Here is a 25572-nt window from a genome sequence, read left to right as displayed (position 1 = left end):
CTTGTGACGGAGGCGCGGGGACTCGTGATTGGAAGCGGGAGCGGACGTAACGGAGAAACAGCAGACGCAAGAGCAGAGAGGGAGGAGAAAGAACGAGGATATACGTAACCGGGATCTCAGCTGTATTAGCGGAAGACAGGATTCAGGCTTCCAGTGACAACCGAAACAGCAATATGGGGAACTAGTCCAGGGAAGAGCGAATCAAACATGGATTAAACATACGCGTTTGCTCAGTCGCGCCGCCATTCATTCAAAATATCGAGTAGCTGCATTGATTTTATGTCACGTATACCTTATCGTACTTAATACAGCACCAGGATTGCTAAGGTAGCTCACTTCAGCAAATAGCCAGAGCATCTGCTCTTTAAATCGGCGTGTTGGACAAGACACAGTCTTGTAATATATGTGCTAGTGTATATGTAATAAATATCGGATTGACTGTTTTGCTCAAGAGTTTCTTTGCTTGGCTTCGAGGCACCAGCAATGCTCTCTGAAATACGGGTAAGTATCCATCCAACCGGCACCCAGCAACGCAGTGCACTTTATTTTTGTGCGAGTGTAAACGTTTAATGTTAATGCGCGTTGTGTCTGATAATCACGATTCTGATGTCATACAGTCCATCACTGGCAACACTAATATTTCCACGTTAGGCTTAGCAGTAAAAACTTTACACTGTAAATAGGTCAGTGTGTTCTGATAGTTTGCTTGTAGGACTACTAACAGCGCAAGAACACCTCCTGGCAGATTTGATGTAGTGCCTAACATTTAAATTCGCAGACTCCTGCTTATTCGTTGCATATAAATGCGTATTATGCGCTTTTATTGCGATTAAAAGGGGGGAAAGTCCGCAGTAACACTTTGCAGCACGCTGACCTTGATCGAGTTGTCCCCTAGCTCATACATTGTGTCAGCGCATGAGATTTTACCTCGGACTCTAGTACTCGAGTCATGTCGCATTTCCAGTACAGCCCTTCAGTCTGGAAACAAACTAACGAAACCTCAGGCGCGACAGATCTACTTTGCATTCTTGTATTTGAGGCATTTCACGTCGTCACTGACGTAATGCAGTTGGTACAAGAAGGTAGTAATTTCATTCGGCTGTTGGAAGTGTGTGTGCACACTTTGAAGTCGACTTCGTGACAGTGGTTAGGTTGCCAAATGTAATCGAAAGCTGTATTTAGCGCTTTAAGTACTTAATCGTTTACCTCATTTAAAAAAGTTTAACACAGAGAAAGTTTTAAATGATGTACTTTGGCAATCATAGAGTCAGTTTATGTGGGCAGACATGTTGAGATCATGTGATGTGACCATGCTTAAATTAATGAGGGTTTATTGCAAACTGAAATTTGTGTGATTCTGCATCCTGCCACTATGAGTCAGTATAAATTCCAAAGTATATTTTTTAGTGCTGTCTAACGATTAATCGCATCCAAAATAAGTTTTTGTTTACATAATATATGTGTGTATACTGTGTATATTTATCATGTATATATAAATACACACACGCATACAGTATATATTTTAAAAATATATACATGTATTTACACGTATATACTTATATTCATATAATTGATATTATATATACATATTTTTAATATTTAAACAACATGCATGTGTGTGTATTTATATATACATAACTATACACAGTATACACACATACATTGTGTAAATAAATACTTTTATTTGATGCGATTAATCGTGATTAATCATTTGACAGCACTATTTTTTACAGCAAGTATACAGTTAAAAGTATTTTATAAATTGCAAACACAAGCGGTGGACATACGTGCACTAAAAGTTTTGTGCGGTTTCTAGCATATGCATAAAAATTAAAAACTAAAAGAAGTGAGTGTCTAAAGTTTTATTATTTAATGTATACCATAAATGGGTATTATTAATATTTTAGCAAAAACTGAGAACACAAGGTTAAAGTTTAATGTGTTTTTTTTTTTTCGTATTTAAAACATAGTCATAACTGGCTTCACCAGAGTTCACTGAAAAGGTCAAGGGTGTATAGTTTCCACAAAAAGTGTGTCAAGCATTATCGCAGGTATACATTATCAAAATAGTTACTGTATATATAAGTCTAAGTAGGTTACTTTTGTGATAAAGAATTTTTTTTTCTTATATCTGTGTATAAATAATTTCTTTGAAGTGCTGGTGACTATTAGGCCTCACTTGGACGTGATTGGGAATCTCTGTTCTTGAGAAGTTGTAATCCGTTTTAACAATTAACCTTTCAATTGTCAAGGCTCGCTGAGCAAGGTCACCTTTTGAGTTCTGCTCTGACAGTCTTTGCTTTACAGTTGTAACGCATGCATACTGTAGTCGAAGTTCAAAGGCTAACACGCGCTGCTTATCATGGATTCCTCTGCCGTGAATCAGATTTACACAATAAACTTTAGATTAGAAATCAGTTGATCACTGCTACTATGCTTTAATTTTACACACAGCGGCAACTGACGACAATACGGACTACTGTGAGTGGTTTAAGAATAGGACTAATGTCAGCAAACTCATCTAGCATTCTCAAGTAGAGCGGCTGTGCTGAACTAGTCTACCTTAAAAAATAAATCAGTAATCTCAGGTGATATAAAAAGACAAGTGAAATCTTTAACTGATGTTATAGAACAACTGCAGCACTTAAGTTTGAAACAATTTCACAAATTTATCTTAATTTTAAACCCTTAATTAATGCTGCTTGTTACACCATGTGCTTCATAGCAGATGACTTACAAGGAGATCAAATATTAGATTTATTGGCGAGTATTTGGGCTGCTTTAACCTGTCTTTTGTCTCTAAATATAATGTTAAATGTTTTTTAAAAAATGTCAACATAAAAACATTTACAGTTTTATGTTTTCCCTAAGATAACTTTACCAACTAACTGCACCAAAATCCCAAATTACTTTTTATATATTTTTCTTTTTGTTTTCATTTAATTTATTTTTTATTTTTTGCTGTTTTTGTCAGTTTTATTTTATATTTTTAAAAATATGTGTAAATATTTATTCATTTTTTTCAGTGTTAATTACATTAGTACATCAAGTTAAACTAAATTAAATGAGAAATTTAGCCTTAGTTTTTATTGCTATTTTGAATTAGTTTTTATTTTTATTTTTTCCATTTTGTTTTATTTTTAGTTAAAGTTCTAGTAATTAACTGCTGTGTTTCTGTCAGGTTTGTTATATATATATATATATATATATATTTAAATGTCTAAATATTTATTAATTTTGTTATGCGTTTTATGTTATATTTTAAAAATATGTCTAAATATTTATTAATATTTGTTTCAGTGTTAATTATTTGAATACATCAAATTAAACTAAATTAAATAAGAAATGTAGCCTTAGTTTTTATTTAGTTAATTTTATTTAGCTACTTATTTTTTATTTTGAATTGATTTATATTTTTATATTTTACATTTCGTTTTAACTTCAGTTAACGTTTTATTAATTTTTTGCTGTGTTTTTGTCATATATATAATGTTTTATTAAATATCTAAATATTTCTTCTAAATATTGTTTCAGTGTTAATTATTTAAGTACCAACTAACTAAAATAAGAAGTGTAGCCTTAGTTTTTATTACTATTTTGAATTTTTTTATTTTTATATTTTTCATTTTGTTTTAATATTAAAGTGTTGTTTTTTTGTTGTTGTTCTTAATATTTATAAATTTTTGTTTCACCGTTAATTATTTTAGTACATCAAGTTAAACTAAATGAAATGAGAAATGTAATGTAGTTTTTCCTAATATTTTAAAGTGTTTTTATTTTTTATTTTTATTATTTTATTTATTTATTTTTATTTTTATTTTTATTATTTTTATTTTTTTTTTTTTTGCTGTGTTTTTGTCAGTTTTATTATATATTTTTTAAAAATGTCTTTATGTTTATTCATTTTTGTTTCAGCCTTAATTATTTTAGTACATCATGTTCAAATGAAATGAGAAATGTGGCCTTAGTTTTTATTACCATTTTGAATTGATTTATATTTTTATATTTTCCATTTCATTTTAATTCCAGTTAAAGTTTTAGCATTTTTCCTGTGTTTTTGCCAGTTTTATTATAATTTAAAAAAACATATGTATAAAAATGAATGTTAGTTATTTTAGTACATCAAGTTAAATGAAATGAAATGAGAAATGTAGCTTTAAAAATATATATATTTTTTCATTTCTATTTCAGTTTAAGTTTTAGTAGTTTTGCCCAATTTTTAAAAAAATATGTTTAGATGTTTATTAATTTTTGGTTAAATTTTAAGTAGTAGTCATTTGGAACATCAACTAAAGCTAAGTGAAATGAGAAGTGTTGCCTTGATGGCTAGAAATAAAATAAAACAAAAAAATCAGTTAACGTTTATTGCATTTCAAGTAAGATTTTTGCTATTGCTCATATGTCTCTTATATCCTTACTTTAAAGTTGTCTCTGAGCTGTGGAGCACATTGTTCTTCACATGTATTTGCTGTCACACAGAGATCTTTTGGAGTTCCTGTGCCTGTCCTTCAAACCCCTCCAGTGACTTTGACCTTTGGAATGTGTCAGAGAGTGAATGGGGGAGGGGAATGTTGTGCTCAGAAATCATATGAGAGTATCCGAGTGTCCGAATGTGTGTGAAGATTGACTGAATGACAGTGAGCAAGACCAGAGAATGGGAGCATGGGAGAGAGACAAAGAAATGGTTTCTCACTCAGTCAGCATTTTGTGCTAATGGTGTCAGCGGTGAGGTGTAAAACATGGACACGGTGTATCGCATAATAGACGCACAGATTATTATAGAGTACAAATCAGCCCTACAAGAGGTTTATTGACATTAACCAGGACAGACTTTCTTTCTTCTTCTTCTTTTTTTTAAACAAACAGCAATAAATCACTACGTAAGACCTAATCCTGAGACCACATCTGGCATTTTTGTTTGCTTTTATGCAAGGCTTATTTTAGTTTTAGTTTCAAGATGATGATGTGGTTCAGACTAGTGGCAGGTTTCGGTATTATTTATGATTTAGCCACTTGAGAGCATTATGTGTCTGCTGATGCAATCCATTCGATAAGGCCTTGTTTTGTAATGCATAATCATTATCTCATAATTATTTTAATTACTGACTGATTTTCTCTTTTCTTGCCAGGGTTCCTGATACCCACTTTGAACTGACCTGCAGTCTTCGCACTAAAAGAAAGAGGATTTTCAATATACACAAGACTTAAAACCTTTGGCTTTTGAGCAAAAGGTAAGCTAATAGCTAATATTTTATTCTCTTATCTGTATTCATACTCTGACTTGTGTATTTTTTTATCATATGTGACCCTGGATTACAAAACCAGTCTTAAGTAGCACGGGTATATTTGTACCAATAGCCAACAATACATTGTATGGGTCAAAATTTTAGATTTTTTATGCCTAAAACAATTAGGATATTAAGTAAAGCTCATGTTTCGTGAAGATATTTGGTCAATTTCCTAAAGTAAATATATCAAAACTTAATTTTTGATTAGCAATATGCATTGCTAAGAACATTTTAAGGCGATTTTCTCAATATTTAGATTTTTTTGCACCCTCAGATTCCAGATTTTCAAGTAATTGTATCTCGGCCAAATATTGTCCTATCCTAACAGATTTTCTTGAGTCAAATTATGGCTGCATAAACTGAACTGTGGCATATGAATTGCATAAACTCTCTTATTATTCATAATAAGTCATATGCATTGCTAAGAACATGATTTGGACAACTTTAAAGGCGATTTTCTCAGTAATTAGATTTTTAACTAGATTTTAAAATAGTTGTATCTTAGTCAAATATTGTACTAACAAACCATGCATCAGCTCATTTAAATAAAAAAAAACCAAAAAAAAAAAAAAAACCTTATGACTGGTTTTGTGGTCCAAATGCAAAATACAAGTGCAACCGTTTAAAATATTAATTAAAATATTTTTAAGCAATTAAAAGCTGATGTACAGCTGCTGTATGAATTATAAAACACTCATATCATAAATCAATGCATATAATCTTATACCTGTTTGTGTTCAAACCTGTATTTTGAGTCTCTGATTTTCTCTCTTGCCCCTTCCTGTCTCTCATTACATCAAACTTATTAACATAACTGCCTTGAGCTGAAGAAAAACAAACGACTTGCCTCAGTGCCTCATTCTTTCCCCTTCCTTTTATTATATTATGGAATAATCAGTCACTAATCCTAACGATTTTCCTTTTTATCAATCATTATTGCGTGATTACTTGAATATCTTTTGTAAAAACGCGTTGCTGCCTGGTCTGAGCAACTCTCCTCCCTCCTGAAGGCAGCCAATGACTCATGACACGTTTGTCAGGGGGAAAGTGAAGTTCAAAGATGCACACTGCTAACTAAACTAAGCTTATTGAAGCATGTTTATAAGAACATAGACAACTTACTTTGTGTCTGCAAGCCAGTGAGTCAATGAATAGCTATTTTTGGGTACACGTTCTCCGGTAGAGACGTTTGGAGGAGGTGGGACGTAACGTTATATTTAATGAGTAAAGGTAAGTTAGCGAAAGCTAAGCTAGTTTGGCTTGTTCTTATGAGTGTGGAGCAACACAAAAATGACTTTTAAAACGTACTAAACATTACAGAAAAGGAAACAAGAATTCAAACTTGCGAATTCAAACTGACATCCGGATGTAACGTTATGTATTGAGGTTAAGCTTTGCAGAAGACTTTAGGAAATGTTTGGTTTGGTTGATAAAGTTGTAAAATAGCACACTTGCTATTGCAGTTTGCACATTTACGTTAGCTATGTCTGACCGGTAAACGAATTGTTAGTTTTGAGTCATGTTTTTAGTGAACCGGACTGACTCGGTTCGAGCGGTTCGCGAGTGAACAGATTCGACTCTTTGAACCGAGAACCATGTCCGAGCAAAGAACCGAGTAATTTGATAACGAGAATTTATTTGCTTATATAGCATAAATATTACAAATAAAACGTACTGCAAAAATATTAACGATTTCTTTGTATAACAGTCGTATCAACACGGAAACAAGCGATTTGGTTTTAATAAATGTGACTCTGGACGACAAAACCAGTAGGTAACACTGGTATATTTGTAGCAATAGCCAAAAATACATTGTATGTGTTAAAATGATCGATTTTTATTTTATGCCAAAAAATAATTAAGATATTAAGTAAAGATCACGTTCCAAATATTTTGTACATTTCCTACCATGAATATATTAAATTTTAATTTTTTATTAGGAATATGCATTGCAAAGAATTCATTTGGACAACTTTAAAGGTGATTTTCTCAATATTTTGATTTTTTCGCTCTCAGATTCTAGATTTTCAAGTATTTGTATCTCGGCCAAATATTGTCATATCCTAACAAATATAAACCTCAATTTAAAAAAAGACCCTTATGACTGGTTTTGTGGTCCAGGGTCACAAATATAATTTTATTAACGCGCAAAACTCAGTTAAGAAATGTAAATGGATGTTGGTATCGTTTAGTGTAAATTAATGTTACGTATTCTTGAGTCGAAGATATCATAAACTGAACTGAGGCATATGAATTGCATAAACTCTGTTATTATTCAAACGTAATAAACAGCAATATGTGCCTGCCTATCGCTTTTACTTAAGCGTTTTAGAGCATAAAATATGACAGCGACCACGTGATTACGTAATAACGCGATGACGCAAAAGTGCCTAAATCGTTTTGAACCGGTTCTTTGAAATGAAGTGTTCAAAAGAACCGATTCACACAATTCTGCTGGGCTTCCATCACCACGTCACATTTTAAACAATCTCACCGTTTACAGACTTCATTTCTATGTAGTGAACCGAATCGGATGTCGCACGTCGGTGAGGTTGACGTGAGCCCCTGCGGGAGAGACGCACGTGTGTGATGACGGTCATTGGCACCACATGATCACTTAGCGCCTTTTCCTTTGTAGTCTGTCATTTACATGTGTTTGAACAGGAACGTTCCTCCATCATCCGGTTCCTTCAGTTTGATGAGGGATTTAGAGATCTCAACTTGTCCTCACAACAAGCGACTGAATCATTTGCCTCCTGTGAACCGGCACAGCGGCGTGTGTGTTCGCACTTTAGCCACGTGGTCATTATTAGCTTCACTGGAGTACTCAAAGCATTGTACAGCACACTCAGAATTAAGGAGTGAGGAAAAGTGACATGATTTGTTTTAACTGGGAAAGTTCTTTCAAATTGATCATACAAGCAGTCTTTTCTGTTGGTATGCGGAGTATAGGTTAAATGCAAAGTTCGTGTGTTATGTAAGTGTGGCAGAATAAACGAGTCTGGCAGAAAGTACAGTGGACTCTGAGGCATTGGGGCACAGTTACATTCTGCACACTTGCCAAAGTTGCAACATATCACACACAACCAGGTGAAAGGGGAATAGTGTGTGTGTGTGAGATGTCCGCCGAGGACGAATGAAGGTGGAAGTGTAGTTTTTGACCTGAGTGGCAGACAATGTATAACCATGAGATGAGTCAGTATATTTGCTTTAACCTATATATAGATTGTACACTGCGTGACTAGTATCTCAATCAGGAAGTCTGTAGTCTCAGTATTCGCTTCAGTAGATGGCACTGCCGGTTGCGTTCCCTACTTGGCAGTCATTCTGCAACTTGGGTAATTTTTTTCTCTGTTAATGTGATTGAACATCTCGTGAAATGCTTGAAATGGCAAGATCAGCAAATTTCAGAAATGGCATGATAGGTCAGTTTGTCCCTGAGGGGGTTTTATAAACTGCAGGTCTGTAGGGCATCACTTCTGGAGGTATAATTAGAGGATTGGTTCTCTCTCCTGGATTAATGACCCTAATCTGGTGTGGGCGGAGGCCATGCCACAGGATTATGGACAGATTTGTGCAGTCTTGTGCATATGTGCGTATTGCTCTCTAGTATTATATCGTCATGATTTGGTCAGTTACCTGAATGCATGCCATACTGGTTCATACTTGTGTGTAAACAACGGCATGGATTGCATGGTTAATGTACAAATTAATATGTTGTTCTGCTAATTTATGGTGTCTAAACCACTGAAAAAATGTGTGGAAGCTGCTAAATCATATAGAGATGGACTTCGTAAACAGGAAAGGATGCAATATTTTGACAAACTAAAGTTGACAGGTGGTAAAGATACGTATAAGCAGTGTTAATTAAGATATTAGGAAATTATAAGAACGAACATGAATGTTGTCAAGATTCTTGTCCTGGAAATCCTAGTTCAGTTTGGCCAGCCACAATCGCCTTTTGCTCCTCAGATAGTTTTTTGCACTCTTCTTGATTTGTTATAACTTTTGGCAGTCTATAGTACTCCAAATGTTTTTCCTGGTCCGACCGGTTAGTACAGCCCAAAACATGACAATTTCAGCAGTAATAAGCAAAATATGCTTGTTTTATTCGGCTCAGTGGCATTGTTTACGTTCAGCGCTGCCAATATGGCCATTTGACGATGTGTTGATATGTTGTGTGTAGATCTTGTAGGAATACTTCAGGGTAATTTATTCAAACTGAACCCATGTACTCATATGAGATTTAAAATGCTCCGATACAACCAGCAGGATGAAATCTCAAGATGTTTTAAAGATTAACGACTTCTGAATGTGTTGCCTGCGTTGTGCTGTTGTGAGCGTGTCAGGCACTTTCTCACAGTGTCTTCTCTCTTGGGTACAACTGGGAAATTTGATTAATTGTAGTGAATTGGTTTGTTCAAAGGTTTCAATGGAGAAAACAAAGGAAAGAGTTCACAGACTTGCCAATGTAACACTGCAGGAGAGAGTGAGGACACATAGGTGCTTGTTCGTTGAATGCTGTCTGCTTGCTCAGCATGCACCTGCATGTTAACTGAGTGGAAGGAAGAACGAGGATAACTGAAAAATACACCGTAGTCCCTTCATTACAGAAAAAAATCATTTGTGTCATTTATTGATTTTTAAAAATTCTTGTTTAAAGGAGATTTGTAAGGCCTAATGCACATGTTCAGTATTTAGATACACATGGATTTTTTTTTGTCCAGCCTGTTTACATTCTCTTAAGACAAACTGATTGTGTTTGCATTGACCTACCAAGACGCACTAGGCTGACAAGAGCGCAGCTTTGGATGTAGTTAGTTTTTTAGTAGTAGTCTTTATAAATAACAAATTATCTTTTCCTTTAAGGAATGGTATTTAAACTTAAAACTGATTTCCAGCTACATTTTTATCTTGGTTTTATAGCCACGTTTTTTCTAAGCTTATTAAATGGATGTTATATTTTTAAAAATTCTTAATGTAATTAATAAATTCAGTTAGAATAACTATTTGTAACTCACTTAATATTAATCGAACTGTTGTATAAAATCAGTATCACATTTGCAATTGTGCTGAGATTTGGGGAAGACAGCACTGTTTCTTGTGTGATATTGCTTAACTATATCATATTTTATTCACATTTATTGAATACATTTTTATAATTTTTATGAAAGCGTGTTTCCGCCACTTAATAAAAAATAAAAGATAATTGCAACTTTATCGCACAATTCAAACTTTTTTCTTAGAATTGCGCGATACAAACTCGCAAATCTGACTTTTTTTTCCCAGAATTGCATAATATAAATTCTCAATAGAGTTCTTGTGAGAGACAAATTTGTGATTCTGAGAAATGAAATTGCAAATCTGACTTTTTTCTCAAAATTGTGAGTTTGCGAGGTTATTGTGACTTTTTACCTCACAATTGAGGTAAAAAGTCACAATAACCTTTTTATTCAGTGGTGGAAATGGCTTCCATGCATTTTTCTCCTCTTGAATTTGGTTTTTTATTAATTTTTCATGCTGTTTTTGCCCCGAGCCCCTGTTAAATTCTGACTCTGGTTGTTCTGTGGCGTTAGATGCATGACTTCACCTTCAATCTGCTGACTGACCTCGCTGAATTCACCCGTAGTAAATCCCTTACTTTAATTTTGATGGACATTAAATGGCTGGATACCAGATTATATCCGATTTAAAACGAGATTTTGAAAGTGACCCAAATCAGATGTCAAAATATCCAGTCTTGACTTTCAAGATGATTATGATGAAGTTAAAAGGTCCCTTTTTTTTTTACTCAATGTCACACATTTTTCTTCACAGGTATCATGTCTTCCAGAGAGCGACGCTCCGACCTGTACATAAAGGCTGAACCCAGCAGTCCTGAGGGAGGAGGCGGTGGCGGTGGGAGGACCAGCCCAGGAGGAGCATCCTCAGACTCCTCTCAGAGTGGAGGAGGGGGATCCAGAGGAGAAGGCGCTGGCCGCTACTCCCCGCCCCCGTACACGCCTGCGTTACGTTGCCATTTTAAAGAGGAGGGTGCGGATGGTGCCGAGGAGGGCTCTACCGGAAGCGGCGGAGGACGCTGCAAGTATGCGCTAAGCACGCTTCCCAAGCGGCTGTGCCTGGTGTGTGGAGATGTGGCGTCTGGCTACCACTACGGAGTGGCTTCCTGTGAAGCCTGTAAGGCTTTCTTCAAAAGAACCATACAGGGTGAGAATGTCATGCTGTGTAACAGATTCACTTGTCGTTACAGATAACTTGTAAGTAAGCGAAGCCGGCTAGTTGAGTGAATCAGTGTTTCCTGTCTCCCCTTGAGAGCCACTGCTGCGTCAGCCTCTCAGCAGAACAAATCGTATTTATCCAGAACTGAATGTGATGAGATTTAAACATTGCGTACCAAAGTATGTTTTTCTGTTGCATTGTTTTCATTGTTTAATAAACTTATAGCATGACAACTACAAACAATTTGAAAACAAATGCTTTCCCTGAGCCAGTTCCATTTAAGGAATCACTCAAAAAGATTCAAAAGTTAATGGTTTGAATCATTATAAAAAATCCTTGATTCACTGAACGCAGTTGCTGAATAACAAGTCTTAAAGGGATAGTTCGTTTTTGCATATTTTAATCACATTAAATACATTTTTTATAATTTTTATGGAAGCACTGAATAAAAAATAAAAAACACAACTTTTTGTCACAATTCTGACTTTTTTTCTCGCAATTGCGAGTTTACATCTTGCTATTCTTTTCTCAGAATTGCGTAATACAAGTCACAATATATATCTCAGAATTGCAATTTTATTATTTGAGTCTCGTGCATTTTATTATTGCAAAAATGATTTTTTTCTTGCAGTTCTTCTTTCTGATATAAATATGCAATTTCAAGTTATCAGAGACAAACTCGAAATTCTAAGAAATAAAGTCGCAATAAATATCTCAGAGTTGCAACTTTATTATAAAAATTATAAACTCGCAAACAGCAAAAATTCATCTTTTGCTTTTTTCTTTTTTCTCAGAATTGTGAGTTTATAATTTTTTTAAATTCACAATTCTGACTTTATAACATGCATTTGGAAGTTTTTAAGTCAGAAAATCTTTTCTCCTGCCTCAAAATTGGACTTTATAACTCTCACTTGCGAGTTATATGTCTGAAAAATGTCTGAATTGCAAGATAAAAAAAATTGCGAGATATAAACTTGCAATTTCAAGAAAAAAAGTCAAAATTGTGAGACAAAAAGTCACAATAACCTTTTCTTATTTTTTATTCAGTGTTGCTTTATTTAGAAACAGGCTTCCATACATTTTTCCTCTCTTGATTTTCCTCTTAAACCTTTTTCATGGAGTTTTTGCCCCGAGCCCCAAAATGAAAATTACCCCATGATTTTTTCACCCTCAAACAATCCTAAATGTATATGACTTTCTTCTTTCAGATGAATACAATCAGAACTATATTAAAAAAAACGTTTATAAAGTTTTAAATATGGATGTTTTTTTTTACACAAACGAATCGATTTGCTTTAGAAAGTCTTTTTATTCCCCCGTAGCCATGTGGAGCACTTTTTATGATGGATGGATGCACTTTATTAGACTTCAAAATCTCAACAGCCATTATAAAGCTTGGAAGAGCCAGGATATTTTTAAATGTAACTCCAAATGTATTCGTCTGAAAGCAGAAAGTAATATACACCTCGGATGGCTTGAGGTTAAGTAAATCATGAGGTAATTTTAATTTTGGGGTAAAGTATCCCTTTAACTTTCAGTTATGTCTAACGTAAAATTAAGCAAGGGCCATTTTTTATGCAGAGCAGGGAGCTCTTCACTACAAAAATATACACTGCTCTGAAGGTTTTTATAACATCTTCACCTCCTTTCAACAGGCAATATTGAGTACAGTTGTCCTGCTTCTAATGAATGTGAGATCACCAAGCGCCGCAGGAAGGCCTGTCAGGCGTGTCGTTTCACCAAGTGCCTCAAAGTAGGCATGCTCAAAGAAGGTAAGGTGGCACCAGGCCAGTACAACCAATCCTCTCTCTTACGATACCTAAGTACCTCAGTGTACGGTGTGATCCAGAGGCAGTGCCAATACCCTAATCCTCTTTTTGTGTTTGGTGTAGGTGTGCGCCTGGACCGAGTCAGAGGAGGACGGCAGAAGTACAAGAGACGCCCAGAAGTGGAGAATGCCACGTACCAGAGTGCGCCGATACCTTTAAGGAAAGAGGGGGAGAAGGGTAATTTTTTAAAAATAAAACAAACTAATTTTATGGCCTGCAATTACTGTTGCATAAACCTGACTTAATTATTCAGCTGAGTAATGTCGAGTTTGTTTCTCTCAGGCTCATCCAGCATCATCGTGTCTCATCTGCTGGTGGCAGAGCCAGAGAAGCTGTTTGCTATGCCAGACCCCCTGCAGCCTGATACAGCCCAGCGCACGCTCACCACTCTCTGTGACCTGGCCGACCGGGAACTAGTTGTCATCATCGGCTGGGCCAAGCACATTCCTGGTAAGTGAGAGCAAGAAGAGGAACAGCAAGACAGTTGGCAAGGAGACCGTGTCAATGAAGCTATTCTGGTGTCGAGCTACCAGTTACTCACTCTCCTGTTACTTAAGTTAAGCTAAAGTAAAACTACCGCATAGTTCTGCCAGTCTCAGCCTGATTAACTGTCTGATTCCTATTGCACTTGAAACTAGAAAGTAATTTCTCGATCTGGTAAGCTCTTATTTGATTGCCTGACGAAGGGCACAAAGGAATTTATAGCAGTCTGTCAGAAAACATAGTGTGCGTCTCAATCAGCTCCCTAGTTAGGGAGAAACGTTCAGTCCCTACAAAGCATCAAGAAAACCAGGGAGCATCAATGGTTGCCATGTTCCCTTAAAGGAGAAGTCCACTTCCAGAACAACAATTCACAAATAATTTACTCACCCCCTTGTCATCCAAGATGTTCATGTCTTCAGTCGTGAAGAAATTTCTCCATATAATGTACTTCACTGGTGCCCTGATTTTGAACTTCCAAAATGTTCTATACTTTTTAAGCACAAAAGCTCTTGTAGCACAGGTTCTGGGATGCGCGTTCACAACGCTATGTACTATTGAATCACATCAAAAGGTCACGCGGAACTACAGACCCAGTGTTTACAAAGCGAACGTGCAAAGACTAAGAAAGTGCAAGTAAGTCAAACGCTGTTTACAAACAAAAAGGTACAACAACGTCGACAATTCTGATGTTGTAAGAGAAAATAAGATGGAGTTTTTCGCCATTCTCTACCTTTTTGAGCCGGAGTACACAGAGGATGAACTTAGATGTAATTTGTAGTAGTGATGGGAAGTTCGGATCATTTTACCGAGTCGGACCTTTGAGTCTCGTGCAGCAAAATTAACAAATTTTTTTTCTAGTCACTTCATTCATTTTAGCAAAATCAGCATCACGTGACAGCCCCATAAGATGAACGAATGACTCGTAAAACCCGAAGACTCGAAGCAGGTGAACTAATTCCAGTACAAAACCTAATAGGATGTTGCGCATGCACGACTGAATGAATCACTCCTCGAGACGATTCATTCTTCCCGAGTCACATTAAAGATTCGTTCAAAATGAACGAAACGCTCAAGAACGACCCATCAGTAATTCGTAGCATCGTGGACGCGCGTCCCAGAGCCTGTGCTACACGAGCTTTTATGCTTAAAAAGTAGGGCTGTCAACAATTAATCGCGATTAATTGCATACAAAATAAAAGTTTAAGATTGCCTAATATATGTGTGTGTACTGTGTGTTATTATCATGTATATATAAATACACACAAATTAATGTGTATATATATGAGAAATATGTTATTAATATACAAAATGATTTTATTTATATATAATATAAATTATATAAAAATTATAATAAATACATATGCTTGTAAATATTTCTTAAATATATACATGAATGTATTTGTATTTATATATACACAATAATTACACACAGTACACACACATATATTAGGCAAACTTAAACTTTTATTTTGTATGCGATTAATCGCGATTAATCGTTGACAGCCCTATTAAAAAGTATACAAATTTTTATTTTTCGGAAAAAATGACTGATCGTTTCACTAGATAAGACCCTTCTTACTCAACTGGGATTGTTTAGAGCCCTTTGAAGCTCTTTGTAATTTAAAAATCGGGGCACCAATGAAGTCCATTATATGGAGAAAAATTCTGAAATGTTTTCCTCAAAACCATAATTTCTTTACGATTAAAGACAGAAAGACATGAACATCTTGGATGACAAGGAGGTGAGTGAATTATTTGTAAATTGTTGTTCTGGGAGTGGAGTTCTCCTTTAAAGGGGTCATCGGATGCCCATTTTCCACAAGTTGATATTATTCTTTAGGGTCTTAATGAAAAGTCTATAATATATTCTGGTTAAAAATTCTCAATGGTTGTGTAAAACAACACCCTTTTTACCTTGTCAAAATGAGCTCCGCAAAAATCAACCCATTCTGATGGATTGCTCCTTTAAATGCAAATGAGCTCTGCTCACCCCGCCCCTCTCTACTCTTTGTGGAGTGACGAGCCTGTTTACTTTAGCTGCGTTTAGCCACGAAACGTGCTAACTAGCATGTTATTAGGAATGGTGATTGCGGAGGTTCATACTGGAGGTTCATTCTACTGTAGGTGAAGCTGGATCACGAATGATTCGCGCGAACATAGACGCATTTATGTAGATCGGGAGACTCATTCTCTTCACGAACAAACCTAATCCACTGCATGTTCAGCGGCTCAGATGTCGGGAGTAAATTTTTAACAAGAAGAAACTTGTTAAAAAAACGTGAATATCTTACTGTCCAAAAACTTTTGAGCAGTAGTGTAATCAGTTTCTTGTTCTTGTTTAATCGCTGACTATTTACCTGTCTCCAGTGAGCTTGAGGGTTGATTTATTTATTTATTAAACTTAGGCTAATACTAGTTTTTGTGATATTGACAGTAGTTAAGAAATTTCTGTGGTATCAAAAATTTTGATACTCTAAATACCTTATTTAAAGCAGAAATAACTATATTGTGATATTCATTGTTACTGTGAACTACTTGTGATACAAGATTGTGGTCATGTTGCAAAAAGTAGCTGACATCCTCTTGTTGAAATATCCTCTTTTCATTTGTGGTTATTATTCATCATGTTTACTCATGCAGTCTGTTAAGTACTTACACTGACACTTTTTACTGGGAAGTGTTGCTTACTAGCCAAGTTCTACTAATATACTTGATGTAGGTTGGAAAGATGGCAAATCACATGATAATGTGCCAATGACAGGCTAATATTTCAGGAGGCTATGAAAAAGCCAGCTAGAAAACCGTTACCAGCTTGTTAGTCAATGAGATTTGATGGTTTTCACATTTCTGCACAGCCTAAAAGTGCTGATCAATCACACCTGTCTGTAAAGAACAGGTGCCTAAAGAAAGATTATAATTGAAGGGAACTGGAGCAGGTGAGTCAGAGCTACAGTCAGAACGTGGAAGACTTTTCTCCTAATTGCTGTCCGAGCTCAGTCTTGGAAGGAGCGATTTCAAGCGCTTTTGTCAGTCTCAGGCTATTTTCAAGACCTCCAAATTTAGTGCACTATTGTGAGTGTCCAGCGTGTCTCGGTACTCAAGAACAACTCTTATCCTGCTCTCTGCACTCCACATAACACTAGATCTGACGAGCGGGCCTTTTCAGTCTCCGTAGGAGGCGAGGATTGTGGGATTAACGGTGCTGACAGAGTCAAAAAGTTGAGAAATGTTCAACTTTATGCAAATGAGTGGTGAAAAACGTCTTTATGAGGTGAAGGTGGTGACATCTGTCGTAAGCATAACATAAGCAGTTTCTCGGAATTGCAACACCAGTTTCAGTATCAAGACAAAAAGTTAATATAAAAATACAATATAAAAGCAGCGATTACAAAGGTTCAAGCGCTTTAAGGCATTTAAGCACATATAAGAAAAGACATTATTTAGCAAGCCTGTACCCACCTAAATCAGTGATTTTAAAAAAAGTATTTTTGGCACATCCAGATAATTTACCATAGAAATATTGTTTTTTAATGCCAGCTGTGGTCCGGTCTCCTTAAAACTTTGAATGCTTGTTTAGAATCACCTGAGCATGTGCTCAGTAGGTTTCGTGACGTTTTGAGTTTTCCTTTTATTTTGGGTAAATGTAGACAGGTGACGCGCCAATCGCCTTGTGGGGAGTGCGCCGACATATGGTACAGTTGTGCCTCGGGTGTCTCAAAATCAAATCCCACCTCGTGGACCTTCCCCTCTCTCCCAATCACTTCCTATCAGCTAAAAACTGGAAAAATGCCCCCCCAAAAATAAAAATTGGACAGGCCCCTTTTCTAAACTACCATTATAGCTGCCCAAAGGGTACATTTAAAAAAAAAAAAATAAATTATTGATCTAGAGAGTCTAGAGAACTGTATTGCAGTGCTTTTTTCCAGAGTGAAAAATTTAGGACGAGTTCGCAAAAGTAGGTTTTTTACATCTTCTCAATCATTTAACAAACGATTTGATTGACAGCAGTGCTTCTAGAGCCAAAGCTTTTCAGGACAAGGAGGTCTAATGTATGATATAAATATCGCCTGTGTGTGCGGAAAAAACTTTTATAGTCGTTTACAGCCTTGAAAAATGCAATATCGCCCCCTAGTGGGTGATTTCTTTCAAATTTCTCACAGACCTTTGCATAGGTATAGCCATCTTTACAGTTTTTCCCATCTTATAGTGGAACTAAGTGACCAAACTTCACGATTTTTTGTCTTGCGGCCTCAGATTGAGCTCTTACGTAGATGTTCTGAGCTTGGTGAAGATATCCCATTCCGTTCAGGACTTAAAGTAATTTGACCAAAAGTGGCCCTGCTCTTTTCAAATGTTTTGGCATCCCTTTGCGATGGTGAGTCGAAAGTTCAACTTATTTTTTTGGTAATTATTGATATTCACTCTCTAGAGAATCTTTCTGCACTGGGTTGGTTCCGATCAGGGTCAAACCCTAGGGCTGGTTCACAAAAATATCCGAAAATTTTTAATCTAATTAGAATCTATTCTAATTGAAAGTCTGCGACTGACGGTTTAGGAGTTATGAGCGATTTTGTCTTTTTGGTCACTGTAGCACCCCCGACAGGCCGATTGGGGTTAGTTTTGGTGACATTGTCGGTGGTGTGAGTATTACCAGCCCTCCAAGTTTTAAGTCTCTACGTCGGACGGTTTGGTCTGCACGATCAGTTTTACGTGGAGATTGCTGATCCTTGGCAATTCTAACAATTACAATAGGGTTTCAACGCTACATGCTTGAACCCATAATTATAACAGTATTAATATCATATAGCCTTTCTCAATTAAGCAAGTATTGCTTCAGTTTTTCCAAAATAATTATTAAGTAAACAGTTTTAAGTAGTTTTCTCTTTTTCATGTCATTTTTGGAATGTTTTATTACTGCCATAACAGACTGTGTCAGGTCTTTTAGACTGCATTTACGCTAATATTTTAATATTTTGACACCCATCTGATTTTTGACCAACCTTCTGCATTAATTTAAGGCAAACCATCTGTGTTTGAGCTTTTTGAGCATGTTTTCTTCTGCACCGATGGACGTGTAGCATTAACCTTTCTCTTTTTTTCCTCCCTCTTCCAGGCTTTCTCTCGCTGTCGCTGGCTGACCAGATGTCCGTGCTGCAGTCGGTGTGGCTGGAGGTGTTGGTGTTGGGGGTGGCGTACCGTTCTCTCGGCTGTGAGGACGAGGTGGTGTTCGCTGAGGACTTCGTGCTGGATGAGGAAATGTCTCGCGTGGCCGGTCTGACCGAGCTCAACGCCGCCATCAGCCAGCTCGCACGTCGTTTCAGGGCCCTGCAGCTGGACCGCGAGGAGTTCGTCATGCTCAAAGCCATCGCGTTGACCAACTCAGGTGTGCTTCCTGTCAAGATTTTCCTATTAATGACTCATTCATTCCGCAGTCTATTTTTGTTCCCAGGCCAACCGGTTACCTTCTGATCACGACCTGCGTGAGCCGCCTGAGTCAGCCAGTAATTAAGACCAGACCGTATTCTGTTTTGTGTTGTAAACGTACCTGTCTTGTCACCGTGTGTTGGTACAAATTCATCCCCCACCCGGAAGAGCCAATGAAATTTTTGATTACTGTAAATAATAAATTCAACCCCCGTATCTGCTTAACCCACAGACTCTGTATTTGTTATTCAAATACTGGGAGTCGCATGCTTTGAATCTTGAACACACCCAAGACTTCTTCCTTACACCTCGCATATCTGTGTACATACTAAACATTAACCCCCACCAACAGAGCTATTCATGGGGCAGTGACCTTTGGCACACGTGCAAAGAGTTAATTAGCAAAAACGCAAAAGTGATACATTTTAAATGTACTGGATTTGTTAATTTGATTTTACACAACTGCATTCATAACTCGCAGTAATCCTCATAAAGCACCGACCATATTAATACTTTCATTCAGAAAGGATGCAGTAAATTGCTGAGACGTGATAGTACTACTTTAAAATATTACAATAGAAAACTGCAAACCAGCAGATGTGTTCTTTAAATAAATTAAACTCTGTAACTTGTTTAATTAGGCACCTTTTACCTTCATTTGTGTTCTCCTCTTCTTCCTCTTCCACTCTTAAAGTCTATTGCAGCCCGCAGAATTGCTTTGTGTGGGGAGGTGAGAGTTTCAGCACGCATCACCTACTGGTATTTAAAAATAATGGATATAAAAATTGACATTTTTGTTTGTAATTTCTGACCAGTTTGACCAAAAAACATAAGAGTGATCTTGTTAGATTCGGAGCGCCAAATCTCCTATGTTGGGCATTTTGAGCGTGGACCATTTTGTTGTAAAATACTGTATTTTTCAAATGCTTTAGTGTGTTGTTATGAATCTTATAGAATTGCTTGTTAAAAAAAAAGTTACGAAATTTGGCACATGGATAGATGACAGTCTCTAACTTAAACTCTCTAGCGCCACCAACAGGCCAAATTTGCCCTCATGTTTCTGCTTTTGAACTTTTGAATCGTAAGGTCTAAAAGCAATTTTTTTTTCTTCTCATTCCTTGGTTCATACCAAGTCGAATTCATGCCAAAAACGAAATTCTTTGCAATTTAGATTGTTCTTAAAAATCTACTTTTTTATTTTTTTTTTGGCATTTTTTATGCTTTTATTTAGATAGTGTAATTGGACAGGAAGCAAAGTGGGAGAGAGAGAAGGTGGTGGGATTGGGAAAGGTCAATGAGCCGGAATTCGAACTCGGGACGCTGTATGTCAGTACGCTACCCATGAGGCTATTGGCACCTACTACTTCCTTTTTTTTAAATTTGTCCAAGATGGTTTGTCCAAATTTCAGCCACTGACTCTGATCATCTTCAGAGCAGAGTTTTTAAAAAGCTTTTTGATAATACCAAACCATTTTGTGAAGCACATTAACATTAACACTTTAACAGATTCCGTTCAAACCAGGTATGCGTTATAACAGGCATGACCTGAGGACACATGAATAGTTTTCGATCACCTACTGGTCAAAAGATATTTAAAAAAGACAATTCTGCTGATTCTGCAATTCGCCCAAACTTCTGACCAGTTTGGCCAAAAAAAAACAAACATAAGATTGGTTTTGTTAGATTTGGAATGGCATATTGAATTAAATGATACCAAATTTTCCTATGCCGTCCATTTTGACTGTGGACCATTTCAAATTTTTTTGTAAAATGCTATATTTTTCAAATGCTTCAGTGCAATGTTATGAATCTTGTAAATCTTACAGAACCACTTGTGGAAAAGATATGAATTTTGGCACATGGATAGATGAGTCTCATCCTTAACCACAGCATATTTGGAGTCTCTAACTCAAATTATTTAGCGCTACCAACAGCCCAAATTTGCACTCATGATTCCTTGGTTCATACAGAGTCGACTGCATACTAAAAACTAAATTTCTACAATCAAGATTTTTTGCAATTTTTAATTTTCTGAAAAATCGACTTTTTTGAACTTGTCCTAGATGGTTTGTCTAATTTTCTAAAGATCATCTTCAGAGCAGTCTGGAAAAAAGCAAACAAAAGCTTTTTGATATACCAAACCATTTTTTTAAAGCATGTTAACAAATTTGATTTCAGCAAAAATAGACATGAAACTATATCTATATCTGACCAAACTTGGTATGTGTAATAACAAGCATGACTTGAGGACACATGAAAGGTTTCAGCCACCTACTGGTCAAAGGATATAAAAATATGCATTTCTGCTTATAACTTATGACCAGTTTGGCCAAAAATCATAAGATTGGTCTTGTTAGTTTCGGAAAGGCATACTAAATCAAATGATACTTAATTTTAAAATTTTGAATTTTGTTGCAAAATTTTTCAAATGGTTCAGGGTATTGTTATGAATCTTACAGAATCACTTAAGGGAAAGTTATGAAATTTGGCACAACGATAGATGACAGTCTCATCATTAACCACAGCAAATTTAGAGTCTCTAACTCAAACTCTTTAGCGCCACCAACAGGCCAAATTTTGCACTCATGTTTCTGAGTTATTTCTGAATTACTTTTGAACCATAAAGTCTAAAAGCAAAATTCTTTTTTCTTCTGATTCCTTGGTTCATACAGTCGAATGCATACCAGCAATTTAATTTCTACAGTCAAGATTTTTTGCAATATTTAATTTTCTGAAAAATGTTCTTTTTTGAAATTGTTTTAGACGTTTTGTCCAGTTTTCACCAAAATTGGCTTAGATCATCTTAAGAGCATTCTGGCAAAAAGTAACCAAAAGCTTTTTGATATACCTGCTCCTGGAGAGCTACCATCTTCAACCCTAATTAAACACACCCAAACCAGCTAATCCAGGTGTTCAGGGCTACCTAATTACAGACAGGTGTGCTGAAGCAGGGTTGGTTTACAACTTCATACTTTTATGCAGATATTAGGAAATAATAGCTGTCAAGAAACACTAAGATACAAAAAAAGTCCTTAAATGCACATGAAAAAGTATGCGCTCACTTGAAGTAGATAAATGTTTTATTTCAGTCAGAATGCCTGCGCATAAATACATTTACTGAATAAATTCATCAAAAAGTCATATGACTAAATAACTGGCTCGGAGAAGAACAGTCTGACACAGAACAGTCTGACACGCTGTCATTCCAGACATAAAGCATCTGCAACCTGAAGTTCATCAAAGGGTTTTGTCTGAACAGTTTTATTTGGATATGAGGCTCTAATCACTCATCCTAAACCTTCTCCTCTTTCAGATTCGGTGTACATTGAGGACATGGAGGCCGTGCAAAAGTTACGGGACCTGCTCCATCAGGCTCTGCTGGAGCTAGAGGTCCAACGACGCCCTGACGACCCCCAACGTGCGGGACGACTCCTCCTCACCCTGCCCCTCCTCAGGCAGACCGCCGGCCGGGCCCTCACCACCTTCTACAGCATCAAAACCCGCGGCGGCGTGCCTATGCACAAACTCTTCCTGGAGATGCTGGAGGCCATGATGGACTCACCCTAGAGAAGAGACAACAATGGATGAAGGTTGAAGAAAACGGGCGGGGGTTCGCCCGGAATCTTTTTGTGTTCGCAAGGGCTACGAAAGCCAAAAGAAAAACTTTTTCGGGGTTGAATATGAAGACGCTTCGCGTAGCTGTCCGCCGGTACTGGTCTTTCACATCAAATCCTCCTCCTTCACTTGATTTCAATGGGTACATCAATCAGTGTTAGATAAACCACATTCTGTCACATCACGGCCATCCTGATAAGTGTTTCTAGGAGCTAACCATTACTGTAAACTCAGAGAAGTTCACGTGCCAAGGGCGCCTACTGAGACTGCAGCAATATGAACTCATACCTGAATCGTGCGATTCAGCGAAATCTCCTTCTTTAACAATGGTAGGCCATTGAAACCGTCACTACAATTATAATCAAGTAAGCTTTCTTTTTCTCCTTAAATCTGTGCAAAATGCACTTATGTAAAGTCTTTTATAACACACTCGCCATACTACAAGTGCTATTTAACTTTGTCCCGCTAGCTTTGTGTGAAATATGCAACACATAGGTGAAAACAAACTTCAGTTTACTGGTATACACTGGTACTGCAACATCATATTACGGAAAGCAATATGAAAGACTTCATAATTTATCTGATGTCAGCCGTTTGTAAAAACAACAGGCTGCCATGCCACGTCCTGCTTCGAAACGAAATTTAGCAGTGGTGTAGTTGCATAGCAAAGTCAACGTTTTTTTTTGATTGATCATAGAAAATTTTCATAACCCAGTCCGTCCTTTGTATAATAGCCAGTTGTTTAAGAATAATGTTGTCGTTTTGGGATTATGTATGTGGGAGATTCTGGGTACTATAAATGCTTAACTGAACCAACGGTGCGTCTAAATCAGGGTAAACGGGGATTTTTTTCCTCCTGTAGGCCACTACTGTAGTTTGCTGTTTTGCTGTAATGATTTTTTTTCAGACGGCGCGGGACCTTCCGATATGTCCTCGATTCTTCAGACACTGGCCTGCTTGGGAACGATTCGTATGGAAAGACTTTTCAGAGGAAATTTCATGTTTTCCATACTGTAATCCTCCATTTGTACACGGATGCAGCTGGACAGCCTCCGTCTGAGCTTCATTCTGTGATATTCAAACTGAAAGCCTCTGTGGTGCAGAGCAACATTAAATGCAAATTGGAAAAGCCTCACGAGACGGGCTCGTCACTTTCGAGACTCTTCGTTTGGTTGTGTTCGCGTGGTCTCCTCATAGTTGTTTGTTTGCAGACGCTCGTCTGGTGTTATATGCAATCATACTCCGTTCAGCGTGCTACCTTTTATTTATTCTACACGTGTGAAAACAGGAGGAAGAAAAGCCAGTTGCCATTTTGGCCTCTTAAGTACTACAAATGAAAACCACTGTCGTATATAGTCGGACCTCGGAGGTGACGCCACATCTTCAGGGTGATTTCCGCTGTCTACTGTTCGCAGCAACGATTGTACGAGCGCTCCGCAAGCGGTTTCGCTGCAGATAAACGCAGAGGGAAAGAATCTTCCAAGGTTGATATTTATATTTTCGGCTCAACGTAGGTTTAATCTGGGTCTGTGGATTTCTAGTTCAGGATACTGAGGGGACGCGTTGTGATCATGTGAGTTTCTGTTGCTCATTTTGTGCTCATGGCATGACTTTAGGTTTTGGTTTTCCATATAGACTATGAAGCTTGGCCTCAGGTTTGGTATTGAAATAAAGCAATTCATTTGGGAGAATGTTATGAAATGTCTGTTTTGTATTGAATTGGTTTTTTAGATTTATCTTTTTGTGATTTTAAAGTACTAACTTTAAGACATATGAAAGCCAGTGGACGTTATATTCCTGTGTTCATTTTCATATAGTATTGCAAATTTCCGATTTTTTTTTTTTTGTTTGTTTTTCTTAAAACACCGCCCGTTTGGCTGTTAAGGGATTTTTGGGATAAACTTTGAGTTTAATTTTGAGTCCAATCAATATGCATTTACCTTCTAGCATTTCAGTTTTTTTTCTTTTATACACAGGAAGTTAATGTCTCTCCTGAGTGGTTATTGGGATGTCATGGACTGTGTACATAACCATGAATGAGTGGGTCCATTCAAAGACAGCTGTAAAATATGTCAATGTTTGTGTCAATAATAACTCTAATATAACGATGATATTACAGTAGTGTTTTCATAATGGTAAGCATTATATAAAGCCATTTTGTCTGTCAGATTAGAGCATAACATATGATTGAGAGATAAATTAAATTCATGGCTAGGTGTTTTTTTGTGTGTCTGTGTATATTTATGTAAATGAGCAATACCAGAATTTACCAAAATGTTTGTTTTCACTTTTTTTTTTTTTTGTATATTGATAAACTGTAAATCAAACCTCAACAGTAACACTAGTGATATCAGTCAATAGTAATAATAAGAACTACAGTAAAGAACAAATCGATATTTGTATTCCAAAATGTTGTATTTAAAAGATTAAAATCTATTTTTTACTCAATTTGCGGATGTTTATTAATATTATTGTTCTGGTATTTGTGTGGGTTGAAGTCAAAATGATTGTAAATGTCTGTGCTTTTTTTTTTCGTTTCCTTTTTTGTAAAGCTCAGTGGTTCTGCAGTAGTAACTATTTCAACACTTTGTTCATATTGAATCACTGTGAAGAGAAAGCAAACACTAAAACACCACAGGAAAACTAGAGGTATTTTAAAATATTGTCAGTGTCAATGTGTTTTGTAATAAATTAACACGCGTCATCACTTGTCA

At 36.6% G+C, this 25572-nt stretch overlaps 2 protein-coding genes across 3 annotated transcripts in view; one reads left to right on the top strand and one right to left on the bottom strand.

Annotated features, from left to right (window-relative positions):
* LOC127152840 (hatching enzyme 1.2) overlaps positions 1–6222 on the bottom strand; it is an 18281-nt gene extending 12059 nt beyond the window's left edge. The window contains exons 1-2 of the mRNA XM_051093695.1: positions 6201–6222; positions 6032–6069 (exon numbers count right to left, since the gene is read on the bottom strand). Of these exons, the coding sequence (XP_050949652.1) occupies positions 6032–6069; positions 6201–6222 (60 nt within the window). The remainder of the gene's footprint in view (positions 1–6031; positions 6070–6200) is intronic.
* Positions 96–25572, top strand: esrra (estrogen-related receptor alpha). 2 transcript variants are annotated; one of them, XM_051092804.1, is made up of 8 exons: positions 96–501; positions 5130–5231; positions 11106–11495; positions 13163–13279; positions 13400–13513; positions 13619–13786; positions 18933–19202; positions 22557–25572. In XM_051092804.1, exons 3-8 carry the CDS (start codon positions 11111–11113, stop codon positions 22808–22810), a joined length of 1308 nt encoding a protein of 435 aa, XP_050948761.1. In that variant the 5' UTR covers positions 96–501; positions 5130–5231; positions 11106–11110; the 3' UTR covers positions 22811–25572. The 2 variants fall into 2 exon arrangements, with proteins under 2 accessions (XP_050948761.1, XP_050948760.1); XM_051092803.1 differs by lacking the exons at positions 96–501; positions 5130–5231 and adding an exon at positions 6273–6518.

Source organism: Labeo rohita, chromosome 21 (assembly GCF_022985175.1).
Source record: "Labeo rohita strain BAU-BD-2019 chromosome 21, IGBB_LRoh.1.0, whole genome shotgun sequence".
In the NCBI taxonomy this organism is placed as follows: domain Eukaryota; kingdom Metazoa; phylum Chordata; class Actinopteri; order Cypriniformes; family Cyprinidae; genus Labeo; species Labeo rohita.
This window is presented reverse-complemented; position numbering and strand designations above follow the sequence as displayed.

Excerpts from the sequence above, each read along its gene's own strand:
- esrra (XM_051092803.1), top strand. Across the intron at positions 13,280-13,399 it reads AGTAGGCATGCTCAAAGAAG|GTGTGCGCCTGGACCGAGTC; the intron begins GTAAGGTGGCAC and ends TGTTTGGTGTAG. Across the intron at positions 19,203-22,556 it reads CATCGCGTTGACCAACTCAG|ATTCGGTGTACATTGAGGAC; the intron begins GTGTGCTTCCTG and ends CTCCTCTTTCAG.